This window comes from Rutidosis leptorrhynchoides, chromosome 1 (genome assembly GCF_046630445.1).
Source record: "Rutidosis leptorrhynchoides isolate AG116_Rl617_1_P2 chromosome 1, CSIRO_AGI_Rlap_v1, whole genome shotgun sequence".
Taxonomy (NCBI): domain Eukaryota; kingdom Viridiplantae; phylum Streptophyta; class Magnoliopsida; order Asterales; family Asteraceae; genus Rutidosis; species Rutidosis leptorrhynchoides.
This window is the reverse complement of record NC_092333.1, coordinates 397,612,934-397,633,474: the sequence shown is the minus strand read 5'-3', so window position 1 is coordinate 397,633,474 and position 20,541 is coordinate 397,612,934. Positions and strand designations below refer to the sequence as shown.

General features: G+C 31.5%; 1 protein-coding gene across 1 annotated transcript; it reads right to left on the bottom strand.

Moving 5' to 3' along the window:
- Positions 1-230: 230 nt before the first annotated feature.
- LOC139901197 (uncharacterized) lies at positions 231-20,350 on the bottom strand. The gene is made up of 2 exons (XM_071883931.1): positions 20,156-20,350; positions 231-956 (listed from the first exon to the last, which is right to left on the bottom strand). Exons 1-2 carry the CDS (start codon positions 20,348-20,350, stop codon positions 231-233), a joined length of 921 nt encoding a protein of 306 aa, XP_071740032.1.
- Positions 20,351-20,541: the final 191 nt, after the last annotated feature.

Genomic DNA, 20,541 nt, shown 5'->3' with positions numbered 1-20,541 from the left:
TGTCCTGAGTTATCATTTTACAAATTTTTCTTTTTTCCTTTTTTGAAATTGAACAATCAAAAGCTTATTAGTGGATTTATATTTTGTAATTGACAATCTTGCCCTCACACCTAACCCTCTAAACACCGTCACTTTATCCTCTCACCCTATTTCTTTTTTTTTTTTTTACGGCCAAAGAATAAAATATATAGAAAAAAAACACGCTCTCTAGCAAGGCGCTAAGGAAGAAATTACAAAGGCACAGAGAGCCAAGTGTTCCAATTAGAAACTAACTTGCCTCTATGATTAAACCAACGAAAAGTAAATAATCTAGTTACATGAAAAAGATTATCTCTATTACAAAAAGCATCTTTAAAAACTACGCCGTTTGAAAATCGCCATAACACCCATAAAAGAGTAACAACGGAAGCTATCACTTTTTTCTTTTGAACACTTGATAAATTAACCCCCTCTAACCAAACAATGAACGTTTCCCATGATGACAAAGGAGGCAAATTACAATTCAACCACACCCGTACAAGACGCCAAAGATCCGAGGCCAACGAACAACGGAAAAATAGATGATCACTAGTCTCAACTCCATTAGTACAAACTGGGCAAACAACAGAGTTGATATCGATTTCTTTAGCTGAAAGATTCCAACGAACTGATAACGAATCGAGCCTAAACCTCCAAAGAAACACATTGACTTTTCTAGGAAGAAACTTATACCAACATGTCTTACAATTCGAAACAGGAAGGATTTTGTGGTCTATGTGATCACGTACACTTTTAACGGTGTACATGCCATCTGCCGAAACCGAACATGACCAACAATCGGTTCGGTCTGAAATAGTCACAAATCCGATATCTTGGACCAGCGAGTCGAGAAGCTGTGATTGTCTGGACCCTAGTTGCTCCCTGGACCACGACCAGTTCCAATCGCCATTTCTATATTTGTTTGCAATCGAATCGTTCTTATTAACATATCCAAGTGATACAGTCGATTGTACCGATTAGCTAGGGTATCGTTCCCGTTCATATGTTTACCCTTCGACTGAAACTCACTCTTTTAGTTATGTTTAGTTTTCCTATAACCAGCTTTAAGGACATTTTCCAAATAGTTCATGAAAGCAACTAGCAGTTGATGTTTGAAGTTGTAGGAACATGTGAATATGGGTGCAGGAAGTATTCCGAGAATTCTAACATTTAGGTATGAGTGTTATATACTAATTGATCATAATGTTCATCTTTTTGGATATAATTGTAGGTATGAGTGTTATCTACTAATTGATGATATGGTTGCTTTTCTTCACCACTCATACAAGTAATTGTTCTTGACGAATGATGATGAGGTACGTTTATGATTTTTACTTGCTTATCTTAAAAAAATTCGTCGAATTGTTATTACTGCATTATAGTAGGTGAAAATTACATATTTTAACATTATGTTGCACAATTGTAACGCAAATCCGCAATCATTGTTATATTAACACTCTTTCAAGAACGATAACATAATTTCTCAATAAGCCAACACGTCTCTGTAACTTCTAAACTGATCACCATCTGTTGTAACATTTCTGTATTTTTTTACGGTTCTGCCAGGCCGTTGGTTGTAACAATTCTGGTACTACTGGCACCGTGCAAATACTATAGCGATTCTCCTGCATTGTCTCCAGGTCTATTGATATTTATACAACTGCAATTTCACGTATATTTTGTATGTTAGTTACTCGAAGTAGTTGTACACAAATTATTCATTATATGTGTGTGTGTGTGTGTGTGTGTGTGTGTGTTTATGTACTTTAGTTGTTGGATCAATTCTAATAATGATTGTCAACAAACTGCTGAACATAAAGCTGGCATTTTTTCGTTTTCCATTTGATCATCTATTAGTTCATTGCAGATATATTGTCTACCATTAGTATCGTTCATATACTATCTCCCACAAGCGATAGCGGCGTTAACATGGATGGTATATGTTTTATGTTCAGTTATGCATTTTTCATACGTGTCCTACTTAACTGTTGACGTATTTTAGATTTATCAGTGGTTATTGATTGATTGTAGTTGTCATGTATACATACATTTACATGTATGATATTTTTCTTTTTTGTTATAGGTGTTTCGTCCATTTATCGTGATATGGTGGATTGCACATATTGTGCGATGTTTTGGTATGAAGAACACCTAAGATCACGTTAAATGTTGCTAGGAGAGTCGTGTAATTGTACCATGAAGCCTTAATTCTGATACATGTATGTAATATATGAATACTTAAAATATTTTTAGACGTTAATAGAACTTTATAGTCGTTGAAATCCGCAGCGAAGCACGGGGCTCTTAGCTAGTTTACATCTAAATGTCTAGCTAATAGTTATTCTTAGAAAAACTTAGAATAAAAATGTTCTTACATGATTGTACTCCTTAATATTTTTGAAACATATAGTAATAGCAATAAAACAAGTGTAAGAATAGCTCGTGCGTTGTTATGAGAATGATTTCGTTCAATAACTAAAACATTGTTTCATTAATATAGTTAATCGGCTAATTGTGACGGAAAATCGTTTGTAGCAATACATGGTTCTACTAAATACACTAAACGTTTTTCGGTACCGTATAATTATAATATACATATATCGAAATTTGATGCAATTTATTAAATTAAAAATGAGAAAAAAACTAAAATCAATAATTTAGAAAGGGTAAAAAGGAAAAACACAAAAAAAAAAAAAAAAAAAAAAAAAAAAAAAGTTAAACCATGCGTAAATAAATAAAAAATAAACAAAGTAGCAAAACTGTTATAAAATATCTAGATTGTGTTATAAAATATCTAGATTGGATGTTAATTTTATTATTATTATATTTCTTGCATAGTAATATTTTATACTATAAATAGACATGTATGGTAACCATTTAAGGGGCACCATTTCTCTTGAAATATCAATATCAATATTTCTTCTCTCCTTCTTCTCTCTTTTTCTCTCTTTGTTCTTATAACCATTAAAGGTAGTTATAAGCCTACTGAATTATAACACGTTATCAGCACGAAGAGCTTAGTGTAATCAAAGGATATCTCAAACGATCACGAGTCACTGATCAAGGTATGAAATTATTAATAATTTTCAGACTCGAATATATCAAACTTTGGACTACTAACATTTTGAACTACTAATTTTTATTAAGTTCTTATTGTTCTTATTATATGGTTGGCTCTGCCACCTAAATTATATATGGTCGACACTGTCGCCTAACTATCATTTATGTTTACTAACTTTTATTAACTTCACTAACATTTATATTTATGTTATTTAAGTTATATATGGCCGGTTATACCGCCTGAATTATATTTTCTGTAATCTAACTCTTATTAACTTCACTAATATTTATATTTATGTTAATAAGACCTCATGATTGTACGCAACACGTCATTTGACAACATGGTACTTTATGTACGCAACACGTCATTTGACAACACGGTACCATGGGTCGAGATTAATTCCGATCAATACGAATACGATGGGGTCTTTATATGTTATCTAACATTTAAGAATAAGAGACGAATAAACTTAATATAAAAATATATATAACTATATAAATGTCCAGGGTCTCCTAAAGTCTATATAAATGCTTACAACTATTTAAATTAATATTAGTAATAATATGATTTAAATTATGTATATAACTACTAAACTTTACATTTACAGAAAAAATATAAATTGCTGTTGAAGTTGAAGTATTACGCACCCGTTTTATTAGACTAGAAATATAAATATCACTTGGTTTTGACCCTAACTAATAAAGATCACTTACCTACCTGCCCAATCAACCCATTATCCTACCTCTATTTAACAAAGATTAATTCCTTATAAATGTAAGCCTTCGATGGAGAAGGTATGTAAATTAAATACTATTAAAATATTTTTCAAGCCAATTTTAGTTAACTAGGCTTCCAAATTAGGTATCGGCTCATCTTAAAGGAAACAACGTCAGTTTGACATAAAAGGTATGGAGTACTAAATAAAATATACTTTTCTACCCAAATTTGGAGATAATGTTTCAAATGTTTCAAGGAAAAACTGATATAGTTACCTAACATTAATTAAATAAAGAAACATGGAGCTAATTCCAAAGTTAAGTAAGCTACTGAAATAGTCCCTCCGGCCCATATTGATAGTTCAATATTCCATTTTGGGTTGTCCCAAATTAAGTCCACTCACATAATTAGACAATAATTGTAAAGTAAAGTTTCTTAATACCCTTAACCTTTGCATATAAGAAAAAAAAGATAGGGAACTGTAAAGTAAATAAAAAGAAACGTGTCCTGATGAGATTTCTTAAACTGTGTGTTTATTGTCTCGGGACTGTTAATATGGGACGGAAGGAGTAGCAATCAAGTCAAACGAGACACGCCAATTGACTTTGAGGTCCAAAGAACCTACTCTCAAATTTTCAAATTGTCAATTAGTTCTTCAAGTTTCAAGGTTACTGGACAGTTGCCATTAATTTGATTATAAAGCTCTTAAATTCCATTTGAAAGTTTAAAACAAGAGTAATTGACCTCGATGGTCAAATAGTGCTTTACGAACATACAAAATAGCTAATGACTTTGTATACTAATGTTTATTTATTTCATGCATACTAATGTTTATTCTTAAATTTATAATTTTAAAAGTTAAAATAAAAAAATAGTTTGTATTTTTATTAAAAGTAAATCTTAAAAGTTAAAATAAGAAAAAGTAGTTTGTACTTTTATTAAAAGTAAATCTTAAAAGTTAAAATACAAAAAGTAGTTTGTATTTTTATTAAAAGTAAATCTTAAAAGTTAAAATAAGAAAAAGTAGTTTGTATTTTTATTAAAAGTATATCTTAAAAGTTAAAGTAAGAAAAAAAAGGGGATGGTAAAATGGAATAGTTTTTTTGTCAAAAATGAAGTATTGAAAATGAAGTGGTCTCCTAGCTTCTACTGAAAATTAATGTGCAAGGTACAACGTATAACTATATGGTCAAATTCATTTGAGCCTTCGGAGTCACAAGTATATGATGTATATATATATTACTCAATTAACAAAATAGTAAATCTAAATTAATTCATATGAATAGTAAAACGAAATTAATTAATTTACTATTCACATAAAAAGCGCATATGATAAAAAGCGCATCGCATATGATAAGCGCATATGATAAAAAGCGAATATGATGAAAAGCACAACGCATATGATGAAAATCGCATATGATTAAAAGCGCATATGGTGAAAAACACAGCGCATATGATTAAAAGCGTATATGGTGAAAAGGATATATGATAAAAAAAAAACACATATGGTGATTTATAAAAAAAAAAACACATATGGTGATTAATGGAAAGCACATATGGTGATTAATGAAAAGTATATTGTGAAAAAGAATCACAAATGTTTCTTGAAAGAATTCAAGGTAAGATATATGAATCAATTCATCCATCATGTGAACCATTTTGATATTTCATGGTTCTAATAGACGCATCTAGCGGATGGTCTCATATTTGTATGTTATCAAGCCGTAATATGGCATTTGCAAAGTTTCTTGCACAAATTATTAAATTGAGAACACATTATTCTGATTACACCATTAAAAGGATGAGACTTGATAATGCTGGTGAGTTAACATCTCAAGCATTTAATGATCATTATATATCTACAGGGATTGTTGTTGAACATCCAGTTGCTCATGTGCATACACAAAATTGGTTTAGCTAAATCAATAGATAAACGCTTGCAGCTAATAACTAGACAATTGATAATGAGTACAAAACTATCAATATTTATATGTGGACATGTAAATTTACATGCTGCGACATTAATTCGCATTATACCATGTGGAAGTCATAAATATTTTCACTTACTACTTGATTTTGGCCAAGAGCCAAATATTTTCCACCGTAGAACATTGGTTGTGCAGTGTATGTTCCAATTGTATCACCACAACACAATAAAATGTTTTTTCAAAGAAAGATGGTAATATATTTTGGATATAAAACATATTCAATCATAAGATATATTGCACCCATGATGGGTGATGTTTTTACAGCACGTTTTGCTGATTGTCATTTTAATAAAACATTGTTCCCTAGATTAGGGAGAGAAATAAAAATAAAAAATAAAATGATGCTTCATGATGTGAACATCAATTAAGGTATATTGAACTCGCACAAAAGAATGTGAAACGAAAGTTCAAAAATAATGCATATGCAAGAACTTGCAAATTAATTACTTTATGCATTTACAGATATAAAAAAGTGACTAAATCATATATACCAGCGATAAATGCTCCAGCTCGAACTGAAATTCCAAAAGCTGGCAATAATGTCACTGTTGAGTCTTTGCCACGCATCAAACGTGGAAGATCAATTGGTTCCGAAGATAAAAATCCTCGAAAAAGAAAATCAACTGATAATGAGGTAAGAGAAAGTGTTCAAGAAGAACCACAAATCAATATTCCTTCTGCAGAGGATATTGATAAATGTAAATACTAAAATTGCGATAAATTATGCAATATTATGGAACCGAAATGAAACTAAAATCTCTATGAGATATTTTCATATAATGTTACAATGACATCATGAATAAAGATGATGGTCTGGAACTAAAATCTGTCATTGAATATACAAAATGGACATGATTGAGCTCAATGGAAAGGAGCAATAAGAGCTGAATTAGAATCGCTCGATAAAAGAAAAGTTTTCGGATCAATCGTTATCACTTTTAAAGATGTGAAACGTATGGGATACAAATGAATTTTTATCCGAAAAGAAATGTACAAATGAAGTTACAAGGCAAAACTAGACTTGTAACTCAATATTTCCCACAAAGACCAGAAATGAATTAGGAGGAAAAATTATCCTCCTGTAATGGATACAATTACTTATTAGATACTTAATCAACCTGGTAGTTATTTAAATGCATCTCATGAATGTTGTTACTACTTATCTGTATGGATCACTTAATAGTGATATATATGAATATACCTAAATGGTTAAGGTATCATAAGCATCTAATGTAAAACCCAAGGGAATATATTCCATTAAATCACAAAGATTTCTAAGTGGGTTTATACAAACGGGACGTATGTGGTATAACCGATTAAATGACTACTTGATAAAAAAAGGGTATAAATATAAACTTATTTTGCACGTATGTTTTATAAAAACAATGTTCGGATATGAGATCGTAGTTGTTTATGTCAATGTTCTTAACATCATATGAACAAATAAAGAGATCTATGAAATCATTCAACTTCTAAAGAATTATTTTGAAATGAAAGATCTTGAAAAAACCAAGTATTACCTTGGATTGCAAATTGAGCATATGCCTAATGGTTTACTTATACATCAAACAACTTATACCGAAAAGATTTTAAAACATTTTTTTTAAAGACAAACTCATTGTTGTTAGATCACTCAATATTGACACTGATCTATTTCATCCCTGCGAAGATCATGAAAATTTTAACAGATCGGAAGTTCTATACTTTAGTGCAATTGAGGTTCTTATGTATCTTATAGATTATACAAGATCTGACATTTCGTTTGCAGTTAATTTGTTGACAAGGTTCAGCTCAGCCCCTACCAAAAGACATTGGAATGGGATCAAACAAATAGTTTGATACCTTCGGGGAACTACTGATTTATAATTATTTTATTCTAACAACTCGAAACAAGATTTGTTTGGTTATACAGATGCATATTATTTATCCGATCTACATAAAGCTAAATCTCAAACTGGATATGTATTCCTAAATGGAGGCACCGCAATATCATGACGTTCTCAAAGCAAACACTTGTTGCAACATCATCAAATCATGCCGAAGTGATTGCATTACATGAAGCTACTCGGGAATGATTTTAGTTAAGATCAATGATACAAATCATTATTGATTCTTGTGGACTAGAACACTATAAAAGCCCAACAACTATCTATGAAGATAATACAGCTTACATAGTACAAATGAAAGAAGAGTATCAAAAATGACAGAACAAAACATAAATGCTGACGAGGCGCTAAAGCTATAAACGGTCTTAACGGTCATAAGTTTGATGAAAAAGAATGGTATATTGGTAAGGCTCAGAAAAAGACTGAAAGGGAATAGGAACTGAAACAACGGTTTGAACAAACCATGAAGGAGACTGCAGACAAATCACTAGGGCCAAACTTGTACATAAAAGATTTAGATGATACAGTTTCAGATGAAAACCTCAGATTTTTCTCATATACTCAAGATATCGTAAAAGACAACCAGATTAAAATGAGATACGTTCAATCAACAACTCTGCTGATCTTTATACCAAAGCACTGCTAACTGCTATTTTCAGAACACACGTTCATAATATTGGCATGAGGCATGTTCAGAAGATGTAACAACTCAGGCGTTGCCTACTTGAGGGGGAGTCAACTCTATACTGCACTCTTTTTCCCTTAGCTAAAGTTTTATCCCAATGGGTTTTCTTTAGCAAGGTTTTTAACGAGGCAGTACTAGTTATTCTCTAATAAAATTGTCATCCAAGGGGGAGTGTTATAAAATATCTAGATTGTGTTATAAAATATCTAGATTGGATGTTAATTTTATTATTATTATATTTCTTGCATAGTAATATTTTATACTATAAATAGACATGTATGGTAACCATTTAAGGGGCACCATTTCTCTTGAAATATCAATATCAATATTTCTTCTCTCCTTCTTCTCTCTTTTTCTCTCTTTGTTCTTATAACCATTAAAGGTAGTTATAAGCCTACTGAATTATAACACAATATGTCGTCATTTTTCTCGGATATTTATATATACGAGCGGGATCGAGCCGTGCATTGCTGCAGAAAATGGTTCGCTTCATATTTTTATAATTAGAATTTGCACATTGATGATTGGTAAGAAAGTTAAAAATTATAAAAATTAAAATGACTTAAAAATGATATTTAGTTATGAATTTATTTATAAAATGTAATTTTCTTTTATTTTTGTTAATTTTTCATACTTTTTAGCTTTAGTTTATGCCTAAATAATGTGTCCATGTTATAATTTAGGAGTTTATGACTACCTTTTAGGCTTGATTATGGACTACATACTACTAATAGATATTAAAGATGAAAGAAGTGACTATATGAAATATATTCAAGTAAGAAGTGTATCGAATGTTTACATCTCATGGGTATTTATAATACTAGAATTTACTGTACGTTTATCATGCTCATTTGGATTCATATGAAATTGTCAGACACTTTTTCTGACTTTTATAACACTCCCCCTTGGATGACAATTTTAGTTCATTATAAAGCAACTAGTACTGCCTCATTAAAAACCTTGCTAAAGAAAAACTCAGTGGGAAAAAACTTTAGTCAAGGGAAAAAGAGTGCAGTATAGAGTTGACTCTCCCTCAAGTAGACATCGCTGAGTCATCACATCTTTTGAACTTGCCTCATGCCAATATTGTGAACGTATGTTCTGAAAACAGCGGTTGACAGTGCTTTGGTATAAAGATCAGCAGAGTTGTTGATTGAACGTATCTCATTTTAATCTGGTTGTCTTTTACGAGATCTTGAGTATATGAGAAGAATCTGAGGTTTTCATCTGAAACTGTATCATCTAAATCTTTTATGTACAAGTTTAGCCCATGTGATTTGTCTACAGTCTCCTTCATGGTTTGCTCAAACCCTTATTTCAATTCCTATTCCTTTTAGTCTTTTCTGAGCCTTACCAAGATACCATTCTTATCAAACTTATGACCGTTAAGACCGTCTATGGCTTTGGCGCCTCGTCAGCATTTATATTTTGTTATGTCACTTTTGATACTCTTCTTTCATTTGTATTATGCAAGCAGCATTATCTTCATATATAGTTGTTGGTGAAGATAGTTGTTGGTCTTTTATAGCGTTCTAGTCCACAAGAATTAATAATGATTTGTGTCATTGATCTCAACCAAACACATTTTCGAGTAGTTTCATATAATGCAATCACTTCGTCATGATTTGATGATGTTGCAACAAGTGTTTGTTTTAAGAATGCCATGATTTTGTCGTACCTCCATTTAGGAATACATACCGAGTTTGAGATTTATCTTTATGAGGATTTAATGAATGACCTGCATATACATAATCAACCAAATCTTTTTTTGAAGCGTTAGAATAAAATAATTTTAAATCATCAGTTCCTCAAGGGTATCAAAATATCTGCTTGATCCCATTTCAATGTCTTTTTGTAGGGGTTGAGCTGAACTTTGTCAATAAATTAACTGCAAAAAAAATGTCAGTGCTTGTACAATTTGTAAAATACATAATAACCCCAATTGCACTAAGATATGGAACTTCTTATCCGTAAAGATCTTCATGATCGTCACGGGGATGAAATGGATCAGTGTCAATATTGAGTGATATATCAACCAATGGTTTTGTCTTTAAAAATGTTTTAAAATCTTTTCGGTATAGTTTGTTTGATGTACAAGTAAACCATTAGGCATATGCTCAATTTGCAATCCAAGGCAATACTTGTTTTTTTTCTTTTCAAGATCTTTCATTTAAATTTTTTTAGAAGTTGAATGATTTCATAGATCTCTTTATTTGTTTATATGATGTTATGATCATTTACATAAACAACTTACAATCACATATCCGGACATTGTTTTCTTAATAAGAACACATGTTCAAATAAGATTATTTGTATACCCTTTTTCTTATCAAGTAATCACTTAATCAGTTATACTATTGTATCAACCCATATAAAAATCTTTGTGATTCAATGGAATACATTTCTTTGGGTTTTACATTAGATGTTTATGATACCTTAAACCCTTCATGGATATTCATGTATATATCACTATCAAGTGATTCATTTAAAAAAGTAGTAATAACATCCATGAGATGCATTTTTAAATTTTTAGAAACTGTTAGGCTGATTAAGTATCTAAAAGTAATAGCATCCATAACAGGAGAATAAGTTTTTCTCATAATCCATTCATGGTCTTTGAGAGAAATCTTGAGTTACAAGTCTAGCTTTATCTTGTAACTTCATTTTTTCTCATTTCTTTTTCGGATAAAAATTCATTTTTTTATTTCATACGTTTCACATCTTTAAAAGTGATAACGATTGATCCGAAGACTTTTCTTTTATTGAGCGATTCTAATTCAGCTCGTATTGCTCCTATCCATTGAGTCCAATCATATCTATTTTGACATGCAATGACAGATTTTGGTTCCAGATCATCATCCTTATTCATGATGTCATTGTAAGATTATATGAAAAATCAATATTTGCCATTTTGTTTCGGTTCCATAATATTGCATAATTTATTGCAATTTATGTATTTACATCGTCAATATCCTCTGCAGAAAGAATATTGATTTGTGGTTCTTCTTGAACACCTTTTTCTTACCTCATTATCAGCTGATTTTCTTTTTCGAGGATTTTTATCTTTGAAACCAATTGGTCTCCCACGTTTCTGGCGTGGCAAAGACTCAAGAGTGATATTATTTCTAGCTTTTGGAATTTCAATTTGAGCTGGAGCATTTTCTGCTGGTATATATGATTTAGTCACTCTTTTTGTATCTGTAAATGTATCAGGCAATTTATTCGCAAGTTCTTGCATATGCATTATTTTTTTGAACTTCGGTCTCGCATTCTTTTGTGCGAGGATCAAGATACATTAATTGAGGTTCACACCATGAAACATCATTTTCTTTATTTTTTATTTCTCCCCCTAATCTAGGGAACAATGTTTCATTAAAGTGACAATCAGCAAATCGTGCTGTAAAAACATCACTCGTTATGGGTTCAATATATCTTATGATTGAAGATGTTTCATATCCAACATATATTCCCATCCTTCTTTGAGGACCCATTTTAGTGCGTTGTGATGGTATGATAGGAACATAAACCGCACAACCAAATGTTCTAAGATGGAAAATATTTGGCTCATGGCCAAAAGCAAGTTGCAAGGGAGAATATGTATGACTTGCACTTGGTCTAACGCGAATTAATGATGCAGCATGTAAAATTGCATGACCCCATACAGATACTGGGAGTTTTGTTCTCATTATCAATGGTCTAGCTATTAAATGCAATTGTTTAATTAGTGATTCGGCTAAACCATTTTGTGTATGCACATGAGCAACAGGATATTCAACAACAATCCCTGTAGAGATATAATAATCATTAAATGCTTGAGATGTTAACTCACCAGCATTATCAAGTCTCATCCTTTTAATGGTGTAATCAGAATAATGTGTTCTCAATTTAATAATTTGTACAAGAAACTTTGCAAATGTCATATTACGGCTTGATAACACACAAACATGAGACCATCCGCTAGATGCGTCTATTAGAACCATGAAATATCAAAATGGTCCACATGATGGATGAATTGGTCCATATATATAACCTTGAATTCTTTCAAGAAATATTGGTGATTCTTTCTCAATATTCTTTTCATTAATCACCATATGTGCTTTTCATTAATCACCATATGTGCTTTTCATTAATCACCATATGTGCTTTTTCATTAATCACCATATGCGCTTTTCATCATATATCCTTTTTACCATATACGCTTTTAATCGTATGCGCTGCGCTTTTCATCATATGCACTTTTCATCATATGCGCTTTTAATTATATGCGCTGCGCTATTAATCATATGCGCTGCGCTTTTCATCATATGCGCTTTTCATCATATGCGATGCGCTTTTCATCATATGCGCTGTGCTTTTAATCATATGCGCTGCGCTTTTCATCATATGTGCTTTTTATCATATGCGCTTTTAATCATATGCGCTGCGCTTTTCATCATATGCGCTTTTCAGTGCTACATAGGTATTTCTCATTTTCGGTTATCATTGACTGATAATCATATCCATTATGATATATATCAGAGAAACTTAACAAATTTCTCTTTGATTTGGGAGAAAACAAAGCATTGTTTATCAGAAAATTCTTACCATTTAGTAATATATATTTTTGCCTTTTCCGTTCCTTATATCAAGTTTGCAAGACCTGATATAGTATTTATAATTCTTTCATTTGATTTAAATCAATGAAATATTTCTTAGATTTGTATGTTACCACTATCTGCAATACATAGGTCTTTACCATTTAATTGATGTTGTATTTTAGCAAGATTAATACTAAAACTTTAAATAAGATAAGCAAATAATGAGTTATATTTCAGCAAGATAATCAAATTATATTACATGCAAACAAGTTACAATCTGAAGTACATAAAAGATAACACTTAATAAACATATGTGTTATGGTCTAAAACCATTTAGTTATGAGTGATACATAACAAGCTAGGCATCTTAGAAAATTCAAACCATTCAAGTCTCAAGATAGCTCAGGGTTTATTTAATCAAGATTTTTCAATAGATTCACTCTCGTTTTCTTTTCTTTTGGGACTTATTTGTAGAAATAAACAAGATGTTCATGTATTCAAGAAATACTAGACTGATGATCCACGTTACCAGATCATTAATAAGAATCTCCAGGATTCTTATAAGTGCGTCTACTAACATCTTCAATTTTATTCCCTCATGGATCACCATTATTTCTTGATAATTAATATCGTATCTATCTTTGAGTATTTTCCATAATACACTTGGATCTTCGATCATATAATATGTAGATTCTAAGGAATCGTCAATATGTTTGCTAAGAAAAATACTTGTTATTGCTTTCATTTGTTCGGAACAATTGTTATTTTCATTCAGGGTTTCTAAAATACCGATTGATTCGAGATGTTTTTCTACATTCATAACCCATGTTAAGTAGTTGTTCCCACTTGATTCTAAAGGAGCAAATTTAAACCTTTTCAAATTCGACATTTTCTATTATCAAAAAGATGAATAACATAAATCATAATCATAATCAACTTCTATTCATAGACAAATAATAAAAGAAATTAGAATCATTTTAAATTCATAAGTAGCAAACAACAGAATAACGGCATGATTACAAATGATAAAACCACAAAAGCAGGATAGAATATAGGTTCACCCGGTGGTATATTAGCAACAATGATGATAGTTAGTATGACCAATACAATAGGAAAAATCATCCTTGTGTGAATCATCTTTACAAAAAAACTTTTTGAGAGTGGTAATCTGAGAAAATGAAGATTGATTTGTGAAAATGTGAAAATGGAGATGTTTATTTTATATTTGAAAAATATAGTCATTGTAACGTTGTCAGTTGACGTTAACAATCGTTATGTATATATGACCGTTGTAACGTCGTTAGTTGACGTTAACGACTGTTATGTACTCGTCATATTAATAATAATTTTAATAAAAGAATTTTATTAGTACAAATACGATTACTATAAATACATTTAGTATAAATACGTTTAGTATAAATACAAAGATTAAGAGAATAAACATATTATGCATAAATAATAAATTTTAAGAATAAACATTAGTATGCATGAAATAAATAATGATTAATTGCATAAGTAATCATAAATGTTAGATAACATAAATATAAATGTTAGTGAAGTTAATAAGAGTTAATTATAGAAATATAATTCAGGCGGTATAACCGACCATATATAACTTAAATAACATAAATATAAATGTTAGTGAAGTTAATAAAAGTTAGATTACATAAATATAATTCAGGCAGTATAACCGACCATATATAACTTAAATAACATAAATATAAATGTTAGTAAAGTTAATAAAAGTTAGATTACAGAAATATAATTCAGGCGGTATAACCGACCATATATAACTTATGATGATAATAATATTTACCTTACTAATAAATAATAGAAGATATCATTAAATAATTTCTTACCTTGATTAGTGACTTGTGCTTGCTTAGATAAACCTTGATTATACGGAGCACTTCGTGCTGATAATGTGTTATAATTTAGGAGTTTATGACTACCTTTTAGGCTTGATTATGGACTACATACTACTAATAGATATTAAAGATGAAATAAGTGAGTATATGAAATATATTCAAGTAAGAAGTGTATCGAATGTTTACATCTCTTGTATATTTATAATACTAGAATTTACTGTACGTTTATCATGCTCATTTGGATTCATATGAAATTGGCAGACACTTTTTCTGACTTTTATAACAGTCCAGAATTTTTTAAGTAAAACATGTAGAAATCATTCGGGTTGAATATGTATGAAAAAGGTGAAAATGGAAAATTAGAAGGAAAAAAAAAGCCATCATGGTTAGGGACTTAGGTCGTGACATAACAAAACGGGATGTATTCTAGAAAACTTCAGTATATATTACAATGATTTTGTATGGTAATAAATAGCTAGAATACAACGTGTAATCGAAAAATATGATAGAAGATAGTAATATTTTACTTATATGATTGACTACTTTTCTACAAAAAATAATAATTGTTGAAAATGGTAAAACATAATTATCGATTACATTGTCCAATATTCTTTTATGGATTGTGCCAAATTAATGTTGAAATGTGGAATGTTCAAAGAAGAAAAGAAAATCAAAATTGATTGGGGATAAGTTCTATTTAAAGGTTAAGTTTAACTTGCGAAACATGTTTCTGATTTTAGGAAAATTGTTTACTTGAAGACAAAGTTAACTTGTTCAACAGTTGATAGCTGATTTTTTGAAATATCTTTGGCTTGAAGACCAAGTTAAATTGTGCCACAAAGAACTAGGTTTAATGTTTCATTATGAATAGACTCATCGACCTCATTGTAATTGTGTACACAAACTATTAGTAAAATTTATTAGGTTTGTGATCGTGGACTTAACCCTTTTCCGTCTTTATAGGCAAGTGCATCCGATCGTGTAATAGTATATATAGGTAAAGCCTAGGGTTTTCGTTCCACGGAAAATCTAGCATATAATTTGAGATTTAGCTAAAATGTAATTAAATAATATAATACGAAAAGTGGATATGGGGGTTTTGCATTTAAAGACCGAAATGTCCATAAAAGTATTTTAATAATAGAAAGACTAAAAAAGAACAACGCAAACAACATGCAAAAATCAGAATTAAACAAATATGCTTATCTAGACATTATTAACTTCAGATGTTGAACATTTAAAATAAAAGATAGGTTGATAATTAACTATGCGTGAATTCACAGACTCTTACAAATTTCATATGCAATCCTAATAACAGACCACCTAAACTGATGTATCAGTAGGAGCAACTATCAGAAAAGACAATCTATTAGCAATAGGACAATTTCATCAACTAACTTAATGATCAGATCATGATGTTGTACGGTTGCAGTCACCACTAATTATGTTTTTTGGCTATCATACACAATTCACCCCTGCTTAATCTCTTTATTTGATCTAACTCGTCCTCTTTGCTAGAGTAGTCGACGCACAGTCCCTAGTACTAGCCTAAGCAATTGAAAATCGCTATATTAAAAGCCTCAAGTTGTCAATTTGATCTTCTCAACATAGCAACCAGATAAATGAAACAAATAGCATTAAAATCAAGAATGACTCTTTTATCTGATTATCAAATTATCTCTTAAAAAATCAAAAACAAAAAATATAAATCAATCCAACATCCTTAGTATCTAGCCTAGATAAACATATAAAATCTAGCCAATAATAATGTTCAAAGCGATGAAAAAAATCATGGAACAAAAATTCATGATGAAAATTACAAGAATCAACCTAATTATAGATGTAATCTTGAATGATTTGCCTATAATCTTTGAATTCGTGGTGTTAGAATGGTATTAAATGCCTTCAAAAGCTCCCAAAATTGCCATCAGTTCGACCCCAAATGGCTAGGGTTGAGGCATAATGAGTTAGGGTGGAAAAGTGAGTTTAAATGGGCTTTTCGAGCAGATGTCAGGTCTGAAAAGGCTGACAAAGCAGCGCTTTCTCCGAAGTCTGAAATCTTTTGTCCAGTCGTCGAAGAGGATCTTTCCTCCAAAGAGATGCTTGCCACTGTATTTGAGTATTCTCTAAATATGAAAGTTGTAGAGCTCTGAGTTACAGACTTATGGGCTTTTGATTTACCTCAATCCGAGTCCATGTGACCGAGCTATGGTCAAAATGGTGAAGTCTCGCGAACCAGAATATGAACCTTCTTCAGCAATAATCCTTTTAGCTCCAAAATCTCTTATTTTCTACCAAATACCTGAAATCAAATCCAGCATAATTATTAAGTATGAAAGTTCATGGAATTGTCCCAAATATTAATAAAATAACAACGATATTGCCTATAAAAGATATATAAAAATATGTATAAAATAAGCAATATCAGGTATTCTATGTGGAATATGCGGGAAGGTTTGAGCTTCTGTCACTAAGGAAATTGGTTGACGAAAGTATCAGATAGAACACGTTCGACCGATGCTATAGTTTTAGGTGAAGTTTAGTTCAACAAACGAGCAGTTTCTTTGGATGACCAATTAGGATTCTTTAGGTGAATGATGGAATGATAATCTAGTAAATCCCGAAACTTGAAGCTTTCTAGACGTTGTTGAAAGTGTTGAGAACTCGATGTGAGTTTGGTAACTGACGGAAGTATCGGGTTAGTGGGAGTTGGACAACTCGTGGGAGTTGTAGAGATGGTTGTGCGACGTGTATCTCCAATTTTCGTAAGGTTAGTGCGTCGATTCCGGACACTAGAGACTTGGGTACTTGTTTTACTCTCCAATGGAAAAGCAATTTGCAACTAAGCGGGTGGTACGAATTTGATTCTTCTCGAGTATTCGCGGTTTATTTCTTACTCGTACAGTAGGAGCATGATTGAGAATAAGAATATGTGTTCATAAAATTCATAGTTCTATGAGGATAGTTCAGTGTACCAGCGTGAAAGCGGAAAATTTAAGTTGTAGATTTCAAGGTTGTGATTAGGTTCTCACCGGAGCCTTGATAAAGAGTCTACAAGGGCGTCTATTAAATATCTTATTGCAGGGAAGGAAAATCAGTGATAGACGGAAATTTTGTACGAGGGTGATCTTTGACATGTCGGTGACAGGGTTGGGCGTGTCTAGTGCGAAGAGTTAAGGCAGTTTTGTCTCCTGTTTAAATCATGTGATTGAAGTCGCGCATACTTCGATGGTGGTGCAGAAAACGAGAGATGACCCAAGCTAGTAAGTGAAGATTGGATTATTACTCAGTGGTGTTTTTTGTTGTCGAAAGACTTCCTTCCCACAGACGAGTAACTAGTGGAGGAATGTGGCGTGTCAGATAGTTTATCCGAGTCATAGTTAGCTAATTGGGAGTTGTTGTGGGTGTTCAACATAATTGACATTGGGAATGATTACGTTTTGTAAAATGTAGTTGAATTGATCATTATCGAAAGCTACCAGCTAGATCAGTTTGATGGGTTGAAATGTGCATGTTCCAAGAAGATTTTTTGGCGGTATAGATGGATAGGTTCAATGAAGTCAAGACAGGTGATTGGTATGGGTTGGTTTTAAGTCTACAAGTGGGAGATTTTTGAGATATGAAATTTTTAAACAATGAAAGAAAATCAAGATTGCTTGGGAGATAGGTTTTACTTAGAGGTTAAGTTTAACTTGTGAAGAAAGTTTCTGATTTTATGAAAGTTTTTTACTTGAAGGCAAAGTTAACTTGTTCAACAAGTGGTAATTGATTTTTTGGAATGTCTTTGGCTTGAATGCCAAGTTAGCTTGTGTCATAAGGAACTAGGTTTAATGTTTCACTATAAATAGACTCCTAGCCTCGTTGTAAATGTATGCACAAATTATTAGTAAAAATTTCTTTGGTTTGCGCCTGTGGACTAAACCCTTCTCCGTGCTTGGAGTTGAGATATAACTTCATTAAATCCTTATGTCGTTATGCTTTAATTTTGTCATTTATGCTTTTAGATTATCTGTTTGTCGTTCATAGGTTAGTGATTGCTCTAAATCACTTGTTTTGGTTGGGTCCTAAATCCTGACAATTAATTGTTTTAAGTCGTCCTAATTCTATTGTATAATATTGCTTTTTCTAATGTACCAAATTAGTTATCATAAATATTAGCATATACTCCCTCTATCCCATTTAAATGTCACATATGATATTTTGTTGGATTTAAGATAAGTTTTATGAATGTAAATTTTGATCTTATATTGAAGGTAAATTCAACTAAATTTAAAATATTGAATGTAATAAAAGAGGCAAAATGGAGAGTTTAACGATATTTATTAGCTATTTTTTGCAAGTGCACATTATTTTAGAACAATATAAATAATAAGGTGAACACTTATTTTGAGAACGCACGTAGCCATGTGAGAATTAGAAAAGAAATATAGTTATCAAATTGTAAACAAAAAACAAACTTGAAAACCAAAATAGAAATTTAAAATCTAAAAAAAAAACATAGATAAAAATATAGAAACTTAAAAACACATCAATTTAAAAATAAATATAAATATTTCAAATGAAACGTCATCGTACCTAATGCTCTTTAGTAGTTTGTGTGGGAGGTTTAGAATAATTCACCCCACTTGTAGGATGTGATATGCATTAATATTTATAGTACAAATTACAATAGATATAAGTTACAACAAACAATCCTCAACTTAAGGAACAAGAAAAGTTGTATGGTGTAACACAATTATATCTTATAATTATCGTTAATACCCCCATCAAGCGAAGGGGTGGCGGACCAACACGTAGCTTGTCATGAAAAGACTTGAACAACGAGCGAGGAAGGATCTAGGCGAACATATTGGCGAGTTGTTTAGTAGTTGGAATAAACTGAGTATATAGGCGTCCAGAAGCTATGAGTTCCCGCACAACGTGATAGTCAATGTCTATATGTTTAGTGTGAGAAACTGGATTTTGACTCAATAAGATGGCTCTCTTATTATCACGCAAGATAGTAGGTCTAACTAGTTGAAGCATGTGCAACTCTCGTAACAAATGAGTGATTCAAACTATTTCCGTCGCAGTATTCGCTAGAGCCCGATACTCTGATTCACAACTAGATCGTGCAACTGTAGGTTGTTTCTTGGCACTCCAAGACACGAGGTTACCACCAAGAAAAATGCAGTAACTGTAGGTAGAACATTGTGTCTCAACTCGAGCACAATTCGCATCAGAATAACCAAGAATAGAAGGATTCGGTGAATGAGAAAATGTTAAACTGAAGGGAAATGTTCCCTTAGTATACCTCAAGATGCGTTTAACCGCATTAAAGTGTTCAATTTTTGGAGCTTACAAGAATTCACTAACTTGGTTAATGGCATAAGAAAGATCGGTTCGAGTAATAGTCAAGTATTGAAGTGCACCAACCAACGAGCGATAGAATGTAGAATCTGAATATTGGCTGCCATGAGAGGTAAAGTGTTCAGCTGTAGACAACGAAGCAGCAATAGACTTGGAATCTTGCAAGTCGGTACATTGAAGAATATTACGGGCATACTTCATTTTAGAAAGAAATAATATAGATTGCGTATAAGTTATTTCAAGGCTAAGAAATTTAATCGAGAAATAAACCGAGAAAATTGTAGCATTATTATTTTCGGTTAATATAATGTCATCGACATACACAAGAAGATAGATAATGCATAATGCTCATTTAAACACAAACAAAGATGGATCCTCTCAACTACTAGTGA